Source organism: Python bivittatus, unplaced genomic scaffold (genome assembly GCF_059951505.1).
Source record: "Python bivittatus isolate LINGU-HERP-01145 unplaced genomic scaffold, Pbiv_v1 ctg000700_np1212, whole genome shotgun sequence".
Lineage (NCBI taxonomy): Eukaryota > Metazoa > Chordata > Lepidosauria > Squamata > Pythonidae > Python > Python bivittatus.
Window position 1 is genome coordinate 21,094,202 of NW_028277098.1, and position 18,298 is coordinate 21,112,499.

Consider the following 18,298-nt stretch of genomic DNA (forward strand, 5'->3'; position numbering starts at 1 on the left):
CTTGACCAAAGCAAGGATGATGGGGCAAACTTGAGTTGTGAACATGTGATAAAACACGGGCAGTAAAGCTTCCCTGAATGGCCAATTCAGTATTGTCTCTGGATTACAGAAGGGATGTTGTCTCTTCCATAAGAGTTCTGCATAGGTTTTCTGTTTGAGCAGTGTCTTCTTGTACCTGGCCATTGCAATGAGGGTTGCTTCATGCATTATAAACTCTGCTTGCATAGCTAAGTTGTCTCCTGGTCACCAATTCACAAATAGTACTTTTTTCCCGCTCCTTTTCCATCCTTATAGCCACTTCTTCCCTCTTCCATCTTTTTAATGCTTTGAATATTTTAATAGCTGGAAAGTTTATCTAATGTTTGGATTTTTAATGCAGTGTTTATATTGTTGTTACTTCAGTTTATATCTTATTTTATCATGCTTGTCACAAGGTATCTGTAATATGGGAGCCAATATTATTTAAATAAACAGTTAAAATGAATGAATATTACTAATAGGCATACTGTATTATAACACTATGTGTATAGTTTGCAGGTTTGGTTCCTAACAATGTCTTAGTGATTAGATGTATTTTAAAACTTAGGTTGCACAATGAGTGCTAGAGAGTCACTCTTTTTAAACAAAGAAGGCAGAGTTCCCTATATTAAATTTAAAGTGTGTGGCGGAAGCCAGTGTACTTGCATAGCCTGTTAGTAGTTACCCAATCCTGGCTTTAGAACTTACTCTCCCTTCAAATTTACTCAGTTACTCATTTTTTTTTAAATACAATTTTTATTAAGAATTTTAATTACAGTAATAGAACCTAATACAAAGTACACTTAGAGAAAGAAAATAGAATGGAAAGAAAGAATAAAAAGTGCAGGGAAAGAAAAGAAAAAGAAAATAAATTATATGGGATGAAGAGATACCTGTTTAACCTTATAATTGGTGAAGAGTTATTAAATTTGTTTATACTTGCTGTGAACCCCAAATTGACAATCTCAGAAAATTAGAATATTACATGACATCAATAACACAAGGATTGGAAATAGAACAATATCGGACCTCTGCAAAGTATAAGCATGCATATGTACTCAGTACTTGGTTTGGGCCCCTTTTGCAGCAATGACTGCTGCAATGCGGCATGGCACAGATGCTATCAGCCTGTGGCACTGCTGAGGTGTTATGGAAGACCAGGATGCTTCAATAGCGGCCTTCAGCTCCGCTGCATTGTTCAGTCTCATGTCCCTCATCTTTCTCTTGGCAATGCCCCATAGATTCTCTATGGGGTTCAGGTCAGGCAAGTTTGCTGGCCAATCAAGCACAGTAATCCCATGGTCATTGAACCAGGTTTTGGTACTTTTGGCAGTGTAGGCAGGTGCTAAGTCCTGCTGGAAAATGAAGTCAGCATCCCCATAAAGCTTGTCTGCGGAAGGAAGCATAAAGTGCTCCAAAATCTCCTGGTAGACGGCTGCATTGACCCTGGACTTAATGAAGCACAGTGGACCAACACCAGCAGATGACATGGCTCCCCAAATCAACCCAGACTGTGGAAACTTCACACTGGACTTCAAGCATCGTGCATTGTGCGCCTCTTCATTCTTCCTCCAGACTTTGGGTCCTTGGTTCCCAAATGAGATGCAAAAGTTGCTCTCATCAGAAAAGAGGACCTTGGGCCACTGGGCAACAGACCAGTTCTTTTTTTCTGTAGCCCAGGTAGGATGCTTCTGACGTTGTTTGTTGTTCAGGAGCAGCTTGACAAGAGGAATACGACATTTGAAGCCCATGTCCAGGATTCATCTGTGTGTGGTGGCTCTTGATGCACTAACTCCAGCCTCAGTCCACTCCTTGTGAAAGTCCCCAACACTTTTGAATGGCCTTTTCCTGACAATCCTCTCCAGGCTGCGGTCATCCCTGCTGCTTGTACGCCTTTTTCTACCACACTTTTCCCTTCCACATAACCTTCTATTGATGTGCTTTGATCCAGCACTTTGGGAACATCCAACTTCTTTTGCAATTACCTTTTGGGGCTTTCCCTCCTTATGGAGGGTGTCAATGATGGTTTTCTGCACAACTGTCAGGTCAGCAGTCTTTCCCATGCTTGTGATTCCTACTGAACCAGCCTGAGAGACCATTTAAAGGCTCAGGAACCCTTTGCAGGTGTTATGGATTCATTAGCTGATTAGAGTGGGACACTTTGAGCCTACAATATTGAACCTTTTCACACTATTCTAATTTTCTGAGATTGTGAATTTGGGGTTTTCATAAGCTGTATGCCATAATCATCATAATTATACCAAAGTAAGGCTTGACATATCTTGCTTTGCATGTAATGCATCTATCTCATATACTGGTTTCACCTTTTGAGTTGCCTTACTGACATAAATGAACATTTGCACGATATTCTAATTTTCCGAGTTTCACCTGTATAAGCAAATCCATAAAACATCAACTTTTCAATCCTGGTGTCAGCAAAAAGTCCATAAAGGGTTACCAGAACACTGCAAAAGTCTTATTTTAACTTGTTCAAATAAACTAACTTTATATTCCTTCTTTTTACTTCTAACAGTCTTAACCTTTAATTCAAATATTGTCATAGGATTTGATTTCAATTCATCTTTATCCCATCACACAGATCTTTTCAAGGCTTTAACATGCCTCTTTTGTAAATCTGGTAACAAAACATTTTCTGGGTCATTCTCTTGATTTATCATTTATATTTCCCTTTTAATTTTTAAAACTTCAGCCAATAAAGCATCCTTTTCTAAAACATTCTCTTGGCCTGTCATTTGTAGTTCCACATTCTGTACTTTCTCTATCTTGTCAGATAAAATTTGTTCCACATCTATCATTCCTTGATTAATTTCTTTTAGACAGAAGCAGACATCATTACTGACAGTGTTTATATTGTAGTTACTAACTTTTGGCTCCATTCTTCAAAGATCTCCTTTAGTATTTCTGCTGTTACAACATTTTGTGTCATTTTGTGAGTCCCAATATTAACTGACATCAGGCTTGTATTTTTTTTTCTTCTGCTTAAAATCTTTAGTCCCCTCTAGTGTCCAGTTTCTAAAATCATCACTTATCTTTTGTTATGACTTGCAATAGCCAGGATATCCAAAATAAGTGTATTTTCCATGAGAGGTTGTTTATTTTTATAATTAATTCCAAAATCTTATAGTAAAAGTCAATATTCCAAATTTATCTTGGAATATTGGAATGTCCAAACAAATGGACCCTTAATCCATTTCTAATTTTCTTAGATCAAAATCTTATTTAGCTTTTTGCTGTTTATTTCAAATTCTTTAAGTTTGTAAGCCTGTAATTAATTTTTCTTTTGTTCAGAGTTGAAGATAACTCACCTGATGAAGACTTTTCAAACCTGTCGTTCCAAAGGTGTCTAGTAGCTTTAAGATGGTTAATAGACAATTTCCAAAAGTGATTAGAAAGTGAGGTTTGTGAACTTAGTGTCCTTTAAAAGGCTCTGCTGTGGTTGAGAGCAAGATGGCTGATTCCACCGTCTCCCGGCACTCGAACCCGTGGAAAACTGCTGTCCTGTAGTCTCCGTGTGAGGAGCAGCCATTACAGCACATGTGGGCAATCTCTTGTCCTCTTACCTGGAAAGGTTCCATGGGACTGGTCTACCCACTGGTTCCTTGGTCTTTGCTGCAGTAGTCTGTTCCACTTTCACAGAATCATCTTCATTTGCCATACTTCCCCCGGAAGTCCCACTCAGTTACTCATTTTTGATGGGACTGAAAAACTGATAGCATCTGCTTGCTTTCACAGTTATCTGTAATTTTATGTGTTCATTCACTCACTCACTAGATGTATTTCTTTTCCACTTTCCTGTAGGAGCTCAGGGCAGTGTATATAGCGGCTCCTCATTTTTCTCTGTAGGAAAACCCTGAGATTGGTTGAGTTGAACCATAATGACTGACCCAAAGCCATCCAGTAAGCCTCATTGGCTGAGGATGGATTTGAGCCTGATTCTCTCTGGTCGTAATCCAAACTACTACTTTACATTGACACTCAGTAGTTATATAATTATACCATTTTAAAATAGCAGGAATAGGCAAAGAAGAAATTGGGGCAGTTCCAGGACATATGGAGGACCAATTTTCAAAAACATCTCTGGCCAGTGTACTTCAGTTGGTTCCAGACACTGCATTTGACATGTAAAAATAAGTACAATTCACCATTTCTTGTACACTTGAAAAATCCCACAATACTAAATGTTTGTAACCCCATCTTATATTACTTTATGGGTTACAGTATACTGATGACTGAAGATTTTCTTTCCTCTCTCCCTCCTTCTTCACAGCTCTACAACTTTGGAGAAACAGTTTCTATTGTGTTCTGGACAGACACATGGAAGCCTGAGAGTTTTTTTGACAAAATCATAAAAAACAGGAAAAATGGGATGCACACTCTGTGCTTACTTGGTAAGAAACATCTAGTATTTAGATTGCATTGTGAGATTTTAATTAATTGAGGCAATTGTTGGATGCCTTTTTTAAATTGCTCATATACCATCCAGAATTTTTGAATTAAATGTTTGTCATAAATATGCTGTCCATTATCATGCTTCATCAGTGCAAACTACTGCACTTTTGTGAATAAACGACTAATTGAATAATTCATCCTTCCTGATCAAACAAGAAGCATCAAAATGTAGATAAAAGTGGAATGGAAAGAGATGAGCATCTTTTGCCTTGTATGGCTGCTGCCTTTGTTGATGTATTTGTTGGTTACTTATAAACTTCATCCATTCTTCAAGTGAAAAGACTCCCAAAGGATTTCAGATCAATAAAAAAGGATAGGAAAAGAAAAGAGCAGAGAGATCAATTTTTAACCTCATAATGGGTCTTGTAGGCTGTGTTTACATGACACACTGAGCCATAAATGACTTAACTGAACATCTTGTTCAAGGTTTATTTATCTATTTTATTTAGAGGCCACGTGACTCCAGGACAACTGTGGGTGACTTACGCTTTAAAAGGGATACAAAACAATAAGAAAAAAAATGTGTATGTCTGGGCAGGCCACACTCCATATACCACAAAACACAAGCAAACTTCCTAAGGCCTGGGAGAACAGCCAAGTTTTTAAAGACTTCCAGAACATCCTCAGGGTGGGAGCCAAATGGCTCTCTGGAGAGATATTATTCCAAAGACAGGCGCCATGACAGAGGAGGCATACTTCCCAGGTCCCAATAAATGGCATTGTTTGAACAAAGGAACCTGACCTACATCAATTCTGCCCAGTCTTACTGGAAAGGAAGAAACAATGGGAGATGAGTGGCCCTCAAATAAGTTGGCCCTATGCCATGAAGGGCTTTAGGTGATAACCAGCATCTTGAATTGCACCTGGAAGCCAAACAATAACCAGTGCGGCTCACAGACAGTGGGGTCACATGGGCATAATGAGGCATGCTGATCACTGCCCGTGCTGCTGCACTCTGGGCCAGCTGTAACTTCTGAGTGGTCTTCAAGAGCAGCCCTGTTACAGTAGTCCATGCATGACTGTCTGAAAGGCCTCCTGGCCCAGGAAAGGGCACAACAAGCACCCTAGATGTGCTTGTGTAAAGGCCCTCTTGGCCACACCTGCCATCTGAACAGGAGCTGTGAGTCCAAGATTGCCCCAGATTGCGCACTACTCTTGAATGGGGAAATGCAACACCTTCCAAGCTCAGTGGTGGAAAATCCTAGTCCCAGGAGGCCCAAGTATCTGCAACCGCTCAGTCTTGTCAGGATTGAGCCTGAGTCTGTTCCTCTCCATCCAGTCCCACACAGCCTCCAGTCATTGGGACGGGACCTTGAGAGCATGACTTGGTTGGCCTGAGATCGAGATATGTAGCTGGGTATCATCCACATATTGATGATACCAGACCCCAAACAGATGGATGACCTCCCTCAGCCATTTCATGTAGATATTAAACAGGGAGAGACCCTCAAGCCTAGAGACATCCCACAATTGAGGAGCTAAGGGCATGACCTCCCTCCCCCCAGTCAATGTATAGCTCATTATATTTTGCAAATCCAGAAAATTGGGTTCATTTAGTCAACCAGCTATAACAGCAAATGCAGGCATAAGCATGGAACTAGACTACTATAATGTAGCCAAATATTGTTTTTCTTTTTATTCGAAGCAACTTAAAAAGAAGATAAGCCTACATTGGCTGGTTATAGCTGAGCCAGTGGGCTGGCTGGCCTTGCAGCCTGGTGGAATAACTGCTGGCTTCTGCTCCAGTGAGAAGTAGCTTAAGAAAGAGTCAGCTGACTTGAATCGTCTGATCTCTTTCTGAACCATTCTGAGGCCCAGATTACATGGTCCAGTACCATGTGTTAGTCCATTCCAAATGGCTCTGCTCATAGAAATGTGCATTTAGACCAAGTGGCTGGGAAAGCTGCATTAGGATAATGGCATATGAATTTGACCCTCTTTATCCACACAATAGAATTTAGTACAAAGGTGCAAAAAAAAAAAAAGTATCCCAGTCTAGATGCAACCCCATCCTTTACCACTGCTGTTTCTAAAAGAAAAATCCAAATTCATACATCAGTGATTCCTAGATCATCATCACTGATTCATTCATTCATTCATTCATTCATTCATTCATTCATTCATTCATATATATATATATATATATATATATGAAGATATATATATATATATATGAATGAATGAATGAATGAATGAATGAATGAATGAATGAATCAGTGATGATGATCTAGGAATATATATATACACACACACACACATACATACACATACATAACACACACACACACACACACATCAAATCTGCAATTTTTTTTTTTTTCTGGGAGTGTTCCATTTTGTGCTGCTAAAAGGAAAATAGGATATTTAATTGTTCTTTTATCTAAGCAAGCCAGGCATTTTCCTATACACTGAAAAATAGTATAAGCCAAAAAGAGTATTTGCTTAGCCTTCCCTTTATTTTTGCTCCAGGGCAGAGTTTGTTTCAGGCTTTTTTTCTTTATGGAAATGTTCATCTAAAGCCTAGTAGAATGGGCTAGAGCAAGTGTTACTGCTAGATCAGATAGATAGATAGATAGATAGATAGATAGATAGATCTGTATAGTAATCAATTGCAGTGTTCTCTTAACACTTGGAAGAAGTAGAAGTCTGACTCTCCTCATCCACTAACTTCCTAATTTTATGAAATACATACCACTTTATCTAATATTAAGCTGCAAGGAAACCTGAGTCTGAATAATAACTGAATATTGCAGAGTATTGCAGAGTTTTAAATTGCCCCAGAACTGTGCAATAAGAAGTCTTAAATTGCAATCAAGAGGGCCACGCAAATGTGCTTCCATTAATTAGGGAGCTGGTCCTGAAACATCTAAAAGAAATGTTTAAAATGAAGTTTTAGCAAGGCACATCCCTTCACTGGGATTGCTAGGCTATTTACTGGCTCTGCTCCTGAGTTTTAACAGTAATATGATATAAAGGGATTTAGCTTCATCTATTGCAGAGGGGGACGCAAGTTACTCATTTCTGTACTTTTCTTAAAACTACAAAGATCTGGCCTGCAGAAAAGGAAGCAGCCCAGTGAGCTTTGTAGAGAGGCACGATTTTTTAAAATTGTACCAGAGTTTTCAGACAAAATGGGACTTCACATGTAATCTTCCAGCAAGAGACATTATACAGAGCCAAACAAACACACATGGAATTTTTATCAGATGGAAATTGGACTGATGCAATTAGCTCATTCAGTGTTCTTTAGATACTGGGGTTGATTTAACCATAGCCTTTTCAGTGAACGTAGGTTGGTGGTGAGTTCTTGCAAGCAACTAATGGTCTTATGACCTCTGTTGCTTTTCTTGATTAAAAGCCAGAAGTTCTAGCATTATGTCCCAAAACCTCTAAGTCCAAAGGCAATTTCTCTGTATGTTTTGGAAAGATCTGAATTCTGCCAGCATGTAATCAGTCAACATGATTGCTGGAGAAATTGGTCTGGAGATAATTTATACATTGGGGAATTTACTGGAATTGTTCCTCAATTATTGAAATGTATCAACAGCCATATAGCTATTTAAACTGCACAGATGTTGGGCATTTGGAATGCATTTTCAGAAAGAGATTTAAAAATGCATTTCTTCTCTGTAATTAATGCTGAGTGAAAGAAGAATGTCACAATCTTTCTGTATAACAGCAGCCTGCCAGATGTTTTGGACAGTGTTCTACTCAGCACATCTTCCAATCTCTTCAGTCTCTTTTCTTGATACCACCATGCTCAACATCCTTCTATTTTCTCTACTATATGATTTCTTCCCTAGTGCCCCCAGATACATCAGATTTAGATTCTATAAGCCTCCACCACAGGGAGGCTATAGGAACTATATCCAGAGGGCAAAAGATTAGAGAAAATTTAATCTGCCTACAGGGTGCTGTGTGTTTTTCATATACGTACACACAAACATTTCTATGTTAAAAAAATATTCATTGAGGAAAATTACTTGAGCATTTTATTAACTAGGTACACACATCATGCTAAGCCACTCTAGGATAACCATTTTTAAATAAAGTACAATTGGCTGTGTTCACATAGAGTGCTCGGCTGCAAGCCTGGTTTGCAAATTACAATTGCTCAGCCCACACATCAAAATCAAAGTGTATTATGGCTTAGCATAGTGTATGAATACAGTCATTGATTAATTCACTTTATCATGGTAAAAGTTCCATGTCAGGAATGCTGATACATGAGGTATGAGCAGCTGGTTAAAAACTAAAATGCAGTTATAAAGTCATTGGTTACATATAGAAAATGAATTAGATCCAGATTTTGGATGACTAGAATGAAATAAACAATGGATATAAATGGCACTAGAATAGAGAGAGGGGGCAGTTCGGTTCTTACAGAAAAAGCAAACTTGGAATGTTCTTTCATTTAATTTATTACATTATGTATTTACTAATCCATCACATGACTCTGGGTGACTCACAATAAAAATCCATAAAACAAATCCAACAATCTCGCCCACAAGCAATTCAGTAAAACTTCCATAAATAGCCCATTGTAATCAAACACAACACAGTCAACACTGCTTTGGTGCCTTCATTGAATCTTGGGGTGGGGGCTGGGGTAGCCAGTGCAAAGGGGAGGGAATGTTGCTGAGCAGGCCTCGGAGTGAGGAGAGCCAGAACCATTCCCTCTCTGATGGAGTGCTCAGGTCAGGCAGGCTCAGGTGGAAGGAGACATTCCCTAAAATACCTGGGAGTTGAGCCCTTTGGGTTGTAGAGGTTAATACCAGCCCTTTGGGTTGTATTCAGAAATGATTGGAGGCCAATGAAGCATCTGCGATTCCAGTATTATCCTGCTAAAGTGGCTCTCACTGTCCGGAGGCAGACAGCTGATAGAAACAAAACAGCACTTATATTTATATCCATGGCTTCTCTTCATAGCTCATTCATGTTGCTTAAGCTTGATAGAGTATCAAATTCAGTAACCAATAGTCTGAAGGAAGCATGACAGACAATATGTTTTTCTACTAGAAGATAAGATGAAAAACTTCAAGTATATTATTGATCTCTTCAACCTTAAGTCCTATAAACACACATTTGGTTCCAGATGGAACAGCTTTAACTCATTAAAGCTAATGTCTACCTAACAGACTTCAGTTAAGACTGGTACTTTGGTCTAATGCAAAAGGAAATCCTTTTAATTATGAAAAATGGATTGTGTCTTACATGCTGTGTTATTTTTTATTTTTAGTTTTTTTTAATCCACCTTGTATGATTTTTATAAAAAATTCATGGCGGCAAACATATCTAATGCTCCTTCCTCCTTCTGTTTTCCCCACAACAACCTTGTGAGGTGGGTTGGGCTGAGAAAGAGTGACTGGCCTAAAGTCACCCAGCCGGCTTTCTAGCTTGGTGCCTTAACCACTAGACCAAAGTGGCTGTCCAGTTTTTTATTTTTATATATTACATTACATTACATTACATTACATTACATTACATTACATAGACATAGACATAGATATATATCTATAGATACATAGATATAGTTTGTGTGAGAGAGTGTGTGTGTCTGTGTATATATATGTGTGTGTGTGTGTGTGTGTATAATGCTAGTTATATGCTAGTGGCAATTCATTCTCTGAGAGTGGACCTTAAGAAGCCAATCCACACACAGAAGAGGGATGTGTCAGTGTCAACCCCAGTGTTGGAAGAAATACAAAGGAAAAAGTCCAGCAAAAACATATCCAAAAGTGTAGCAAAGACAGAGTTTGCTCAATACCCGTAGAATGCTTGGAGAGCCTCCTGAACAGAAAACTGGGAAGGAGGGAGAACAGTTAGACCTCCATGGAAGAATTGGTTGAGGCTGTCTGGGAACCTGAATACCAACTCTTTGTTAAAATCACCGCTTGTTATGTACTAATATTGAATAGAGATACTCTGGAATTATTTGTTTTATTTTTGCAAAGAGCTGTGTTTAGGAGGGGGCATTAATTCACACACACAGCGCGGCCCAAAGACAATTGAAAATGCTATCAGCAACAAAATGCTAACCATGCATTAGACAATAGAGCAATGAATACTATTGTGCTGGCTGGCTGGAATTAGTCCCATTTTAAAAAAATGTTCTCTGGAACAGAGATTGTAAGATCACACATGCAGAAGTGGGTCAGAGAGAACAGTCTATGGGAATATTTCTGTATCAGACGCAAAGGAAAAATAAAATCTGAATCTTAATAGTCTCTACATAAATTAACTTCCAGTGTATGTGCACTTTTTTTTTCTTTTGCAGACATTAAAGTGAAGGAGCAGTCATTGGAGAATCTCATGAGGTAAGTTGTGTCACTAGGCATCTGGACTGTCAGCATGTGGCACTGAGTAGTGTGTGTAGATAGTTGAACACTTGAAAGTAGAATAACTGTTAAAGGAGTCTGTAGGATTATATACATAATTAATGCAGGAGATGGGAAGGAATTGTCATCACTTATATGTGGGTTATGGGACAGATCAATAGCAGAGTTAAATCATATTTGAAGTCCACTGGAACCCTACAAGTGTATTTCTACAAATATTAGGTTTAAATATATGTAGAGAATCTGGAATAAATATGTACCCAGACCTTGCCTCCAGTATAAGCTTTTCCAAAGATCCAAAAAGAGGTTTGCAAATATATTTTTTCTCATCAGTTGAATGCAGTTGAAGGCCTTTGCACAATCAGAAACATTACTGCAATCCATTCTCAACTTCTCTGAAATGCAGAGGCCTGACTTCTTATTGCATCCACTCTTAGGAGGCTTTTAATAGTAGCTAGTTTAGTCTTGTTCACAACAGTGTGACCACATTGTAGGATGAAACACCACCTACTTCAGGAAGCAACACCAGGAATAGGTTTCCAAGAGACAGCACCCTTGGCTTTCATGTTGGAAGGGATCTTAAAGAACATTAGTCCAACCTCTTGTTCTGTGCAAGATACACCAGATCACCTCTGACAGATGACTGTCCAGTCTCTTTTTGAAGACCTCTACTGAAGAATTGCTCATTATTTAGGTAGCCGCCTGTTCCACAATCAGGAAGTTCTTCTCGATATCTAGCCCAGACCTCTCTCCTTGTAGTTTTAAGTAGCTTTAAAGTCTTGTGCTAGCTGGGATTGGAGGCATCACTTGGCCTCTGCTTCAGGCAGTGTCATTGGCCAATGCCCCCAAACCTCTTTTTAGTCATCCTTCTCTGTTAAAGATAAACTGCCTGGTTCATAAGCAAACTTAATTCATATTGCATTCAGCATATATTAACTGTCTCCCATTTTTAAAGAAGCGAATAGAGCAACATTAGCTCTAACCCAAGTCATTTTATCCATGGTATGATTATTTTCCGCTCCCAGTTCAGTATTTCTAATCTGGGGGGATCAGTCTGCTTCCTTAGTCTCTCTGCCAGCTCATCGTATGGAACAGTTGATGGTTTCTGGACACATCCTTACTTCGGTTTTGTTTCATATTCATATGGACTGACAATCTCTGGAGATGATTTATTTTGGAACTTCTTCATAAACTCTGCTTGGCCAAGTCCAGGGTTGGCAAACGTTGCTGAAAACAACTCCTGAACACTGGATTTGGGGGACTATAATTATACAACTATAGAGTATGTGGTAGAAAAATACAGGCTTTCCTTTAAACTTGGCATGAATAGCTCAGATGCTGGTGCAGGAGAAGTAACACTACATTTAAGGGGGTGAGGAATAGATATGGATTGTACTGCAAGGGTAAACATGTGGCACCTCTTTTAGAAGTGGAGAATACATTCATTTGATTCATGCAGGCTATAATTCCTTGGTTAAGAGCTTCAAAACAGCCACAGCTGCCTAAGAGTGATTTTTGTTCCCACTGACCTAAGTGTTGGGTGCAGCTTTGTATGCACATGTAAACCTAGGCCAGTGAGGTCAATAGAAGAGCGTGCTAATACATTTCCTTCTACTGTGCATAGTGTGCACCACTTTTCATCTGAAAAAGAAAAATCTGGAATAGAAAAAGCGTGATGAGCGAACCCAACCTAAGTCACGGTTGAGTATAACCAAGATTTGTTGAATAAACCACAATGTGCAGACCAGCTAGTATAGATGTCAGTTTGTTGTGCTCATGAATTCCAATGTGACTAGGATGTAGAAGCTCCTTTTTTGACATCGTTGACTTTCTTCCGTCAGGGGAAAGAAGATCTTTGAGCCACCACGCTACATGAGTGTGAATCAAGCAGCAGAGCAGCTTCTTGCAGTTGTCCAGAATAGGCGGCTACAGGGCCAAGAGCCAGGTATATGCATGTCTATCTTTTCTGCTAGAAAGGTACCCTGGCTGAAATTTCTTCGGAATTCAAGAGCTCCCATGGCGGTATGGAGATGGGCCATCCTGAACTTGGCAAAGATATAGCTTGCATGGAAGCCAAAGTTTTACACCGGCTCATCATCCATAATGAAGTGTACGTCACTAGCCTGGAAGCACATATCTAAAGGCCGCAGAATGTTGGCCTGTACACAAACCAGCCACAAGCTCAATGACCCAGTTTATTTTATTTTTTTAAAAAAAGCATTCCACATGGATGTATTTCAAGAATGAATCACATTGACGTTAATCATTTCCCACACTCGTAAGAAATGATGCATTTCCCTTCATACTACATGCCACAAAGCATTGGTCCTGAATGCATCAAGAGTAGGAAAGCACTTTTAATATAAATAATTGAATGAATATTACAGCCTCAGATCAGCACAAAAAAAAAAATACATATACCATACGTTGCCATCTTGTATTCAACTAATCATTTGACATCATGTTAAGAAATACAAACTTTGGTGGGAAAAATATAACCAAAAGTAGTCCTGTTAGTAAAATATTTTTGTGTTGTAGAAGAAAAAATCAAGTTAAGTAAATTGACCTTGGTTTGATCCTCAAGCATTTTAATAGTAAAATTGTAGATCAGGGATAGAAAACCAGGATTGCATTATGACTCCCATCATCCTTGTTATGATCCAGTCATTCTAACTGGGGATGATGGGAACTGAAATTCAACGATATCTGATTGGCTGAAGATTTCCCATCCCTGCTTTAAGGTTTAAAGTAATAAAGCTTCTGGTCCATTGGGGTTTGATCCCAGGCAATTTACAGCAAACCAAACTATGGACACTTACTTTCCATATAAGGGCAAGATGCTAGTTTAGATACACTATTTATCAAAAGTAAACCTGGAAGCACATTTCATTCATATGAAGCAAAAGCACATAAAAATAAGAATTATGGTTAAGGGGAGCCTTAACCACAATTTAATTCATAATCTTGATTCAAATAACATAAAACAGTACAATTTAGCATGTTGTACAGATTATGGTAAGTGAAGGCACACACACACACACCCCATCAAAACAGCAAGAAAAATGGGAGTGAAAATCCCAGCAAATTCTTTTTCATATTCTCTAGTTACAGAAACCTTTTTCAGGTATGAAATCCTGTCCACAGATATTTCATAAATACTCCCTTGTCCTTTGAATGTTGTTTTTTTAGGAAAATTCCCCAGTTACCAGGAATAGAATAGTCTTTCTGGTGGGCTGCATTCACTTAAATAACTGAGAACCTACCTGGCAAATTATTATATCTGAAGTTCAGATTCCTGATAGAACACCATATTTCCTGTGCTTGTTCTTTACACGTTTTGCCATATCCTATTACAAGGCAATGTTACAGGCATTGCTCAATTGCTGTCCAATTTTCAAGGAAGTGATTGTGGAGTTCTTCAGAAGGTTGCCTGGTGTCAATATAAGGATGATGTAACTTTTTTGCTAAAATAAAGAGGGAGAATCACTTAGAAGTGCTGCATTATCAGAAGTTTAAAGTAAATTTTCTGAATATCATGGTCCTTTTTTTTTTTTTGCAGAAGTAACAGAAAACACCATCTGTGTAGGCTTAGCAAGAGTTGGTGCAGTGGATCAGAAGATTGCTTCAGGTACTCTACAGGAAATGACTACAGTGGCACTTGGAGATCCTCTGCACTCTATGATCGTAACTGGAGTATTGCATCCCCTGGAAGTGGACATGCTTAAACTCTTTGCAGTAGATAAATCCATCTTTGAACACCACTGAGTTGGAAACTCTTTGTACCCCTATTGTGAATTGAAGCTGGTAAAATCCTTGTTAGTAATAAAAGCTACTCTGCAAAGAAGTAACCCGTATCTTGCCAAAGAAGACACCTAGGAAGCCCGGTTGCGATTCTTCATGGCTCAGGTTCACTGCTTACAACTGTTAAATGTTTTGTTACTTGACAGAATTAGAATAAAATAATTGAGAGTAGTGTCTTGATTCCACCTGTGTAGTAGGTGTTGGGAGAACCATCAGTATGGCAGAAGACAGAGAAGTTTCAATAGTTAAAATATAGCACTTGGCTAGAATGGCTGATTGTTTTCAGTGTTAGACTTTGATATTTTCAGAAGAAATCTGTCCCTATATCGATGGAGATGTAAATATCTCAAGGTAGTAAGCCTGTGCCTGAACTGTACCATTTCAAACTGCAGATGATGATGATGATAATAGTAGCAGTAGATAAAGCTTGAATTGAACTTTAAATACCAGTATTTGCTGAGCATTCTTATAAGGCTATTGGATCAGAGAAACTTAATGAAACTTACAATTAAAGATTCAGCAAAAACAAAAACAGGAAATAATCAGCGCTTTGGGGAAATTCAAAAAGCCAGGTTCTCAGTATTTTCCATAGCAGAGTAGGGATGGGGCCAAGTAGATATCTGGAGGAATGGTATTCTAGCGGGCAGGAGTTGTGACAGAGAAGACATGCATCTAGGATCCCATGACACTGTTTAACTGAAAGCACTGAACCATGCCTATCCTGTCTGATCTTACAGGATGGGCAGAGACAATTGGGGAAGGTTAGTCCCACAGATAATCAAGCCTTGAACCATGTAGGGCTTTACAGATACCCCTCATCTTGAATTGCACCTGCTCACAGACAGAGGTGCTGCATGAGCACATGAGTTGTGTCCATACCTACTTATACAACTCCATGCTGGACCAACTGTATTTTCCAAGTGGTCTTCAAGGGCAGCCCCATATAGACCGCATTGCAGTAATCCAAATGATAGGTGACTAAAGCATGAGTAACCATGAGAAGGGTCTGTCAGCCCAAGAACGGGCATAATGAATCCATGTTAAATGCCTTAGCTACCATTTTTTAAATGAGATACGAGTCTAGGTTGCTTACTGGTTGTGTATGAGGAAGTGCAAGATGGAGATTTCTGGACTGAATCCATGCAAAAAAATTCCTCACAGACAAAAGTAGTATATTTGCAGAAGCTGTGTTAGAATTGCTTTACTAGTTCACTGCGCAGATTTACCAAGGTCAATTTTGTACAGCTGAGACAAGGCATCCAGGCTGCCAGGCCATTTCAAAAGTGGAAAGGGTCTTGTGGCCCCATCAGTATATGCAGCTAGTGGTTCATAATTCTCATGTAGCTCTCCTTTATTTGTCCTTTTTTTCTCAAGTGTTCTTTAAGCTCTTTTTACAGCTTGTCCTTTCAAAACTGGAGAAGAGGCTGTCTCCTCCCAAAGGAAGTAGACTCAAAAAGATCTCTAGGCCCTGCCTCTGGAGCAAGCAGGAAGTATCCACTTTCAAGCATCTTGTCTCTGATGTAGAAAATGGACCTTGACAGTTGGTTCAATGTACTATTTTCACTGAGTCCTCCTTCTCCATACTGTTTTCTGGAGATTTGGAGGTTTCTCGAAATGATTTTCAAGGGAGATTAAGGGATGTCATCTCTTCTGTGCTATTTCCATGAGGAGGAGCCTTAACACAGCCTTGAGTTTCTGCAGAAAGAGTGGGATATAAATCTAACAAGCCAACCAACCTCACAGTATCTCTGTATTCTTTGATTCACATATTGTGTTCTACTAAAATGTGGCTTAGCGTGCTGTGCAAGACCAGCTGCTGTAATGCATAATCCACAATTTACAACTCATTAGGGCCTATGACACCACTGTTTTTTGCCAATTAGAAGAGAGCTTAAGAATGATTTAAAAGGATGTATTTGGCCCCAATAACTGCACACACAACATTTGAGCTTTTGAAAAAAAGAGTTTATTGATAGGAAAAATTGATCCCAAATATTGTGTCAAACATTTTTGCTGTTTCAATCAAGACTGTATTAAAATAGAAAAAAAAAGATGCAATAAAATGGTCAATATTGCACTGACGCCAAGTCAAGACTGGCCACTAGCTATAGTATTTTCAAGTTATTTTCAGTATATTCAGCCACCACTTTGAATTTACCAGTACAGGAAACTCCTTAAACTCTACAGAACACCAGGCCTTTAGAAACTGAATAAAAGATTGGTTGGCAGCAAAATTCCATTTTATCTGAAAATACAAATACATTTTCAGGAAATAAGAGTTTCAGCCATTTTCTCATGCAGGAGAATGTATGGCTAGGCCATAAATACAATCTATAATCTATAATTTAAATTGGGGCTTGGCAACAAGACACACTACCACTAAACGGTGGTTACTGATCTCAAAAATTAAAAATAGATGGTTGAAACCTCATTAGATCAGTGTTCTCATGTCAGATTTTGGCCTATTAGAAGTTTATTTGACAGCTACAGGCTGCAGAGTGGTGCCCACTGCCTGAAAAGATTGCTGATCCCTGCATAAAATTTTTGGGAACTGATACCATACTAACATATGCAAACAATGCTCTTAAGTATTTCTTTATGTCGAAACTGATTTTCCGTCCCCTCCCCTCAACAATGGGACAATAAAAACACAAAATTCCATCTCTACTAAAGCTTAGACACAGAGCTCCATAGTAAAATTAATCATTAGTGGGACACAATTCCTTTAAGGTCAAAAACCAGTTGCAAAAAGATAGTTCGGTCAAAGTAGGAAGCATCAGTTAAAATGGAGGAAGGGAAAGGATGCAAGAATCTGAGGAAAATCCATATTGAAGCACTTTCTGCAGCAAAATAGAAGCAGAATCATGATTTACAAAAAGTAGAACTGAACTAATTAATTAGAGGATATTTTCTAAATTGGATAAGGCATGTAACAACCCTGGGTTTCATCTAAATCATACCAACCATATTTGAAAGAAAAAAAATGTAGTAGTAGTGCAGTTTTCCCTTGGAAAACATGATAATGAATTTCACTGGTTTTAGTACCCCTATCGTGGAGTAACCGGCTGTTGATAGTTCAACTGCCAGTCTTGGTTTCTTCATATGCCAACACTATTCATTTGATAAAGTGCAGTTAGCATCTCTTCTTCCATCTCTTCTGAAACTTCAACCACAGTTATACCACAGTGTTTTGTTTACTAGACAAGACTCTGAATATCTGAATGTGATTGCAAGTGTTCATTTTTAGTAATGAAAAAGCACTGAAAGAAGAATGTTACTCAAGTTGCTGGTTCCATCTGTAGGAATGATGCCCTTAGCCCTCAGCTATGTTGGGCAGCCTACTTTCGCTCAAGAATTAAACAGATCCTATGACTAAGCCTAATACTTTGAACTTAAAAGTATAAAGGACACTTTTTTCCTTCATATTATCTATTTTGAGCTTGGTGGGCGATAACGTTCTATAATAAACCTCACCTCGTAAATTAAATACCTTGTCTTATGATGACAGACAAAAATGCACATTTGTTTACTGAGTGAGCCCTCTGCTGCATGACATTATGCAAAGGCAACACATTCAATGTATGTTATTTTGCCAAAGTTAGATAAAAGCAAGTTTCAGTGCCACATGTTTGGCCAAGTATAATTTAACATGCCTTACTATTTGACATTTG

At 38.7% G+C, this 18,298-nt stretch overlaps 1 protein-coding gene across 3 annotated transcripts in view; it reads left to right on the forward strand.

Annotated features, from left to right (window-relative positions):
- The window catches only part of DPH5 (diphthamide biosynthesis 5), a 35,501-nt gene extending 20,703 nt beyond the window's left edge, over positions 1 to 14,798 (forward strand). For all 3 annotated transcript variants that reach the window (XM_007420245.4, XM_007420247.4, XM_007420246.4), the window contains exons 5-8: positions 4,307 to 4,427; positions 10,766 to 10,805; positions 12,668 to 12,771; positions 14,386 to 14,798. In XM_007420245.4, coding sequence (XP_007420307.1) covers positions 4,307 to 4,427; positions 10,766 to 10,805; positions 12,668 to 12,771; positions 14,386 to 14,591 — 471 coding nt within the window. In that variant the 3' untranslated portion in view covers positions 14,592 to 14,798. The remainder of the gene's footprint in view (positions 1 to 4,306; positions 4,428 to 10,765; positions 10,806 to 12,667; positions 12,772 to 14,385) is intronic.
- The last annotated feature ends 3,500 nt before the right edge of the window (positions 14,799 to 18,298 follow it).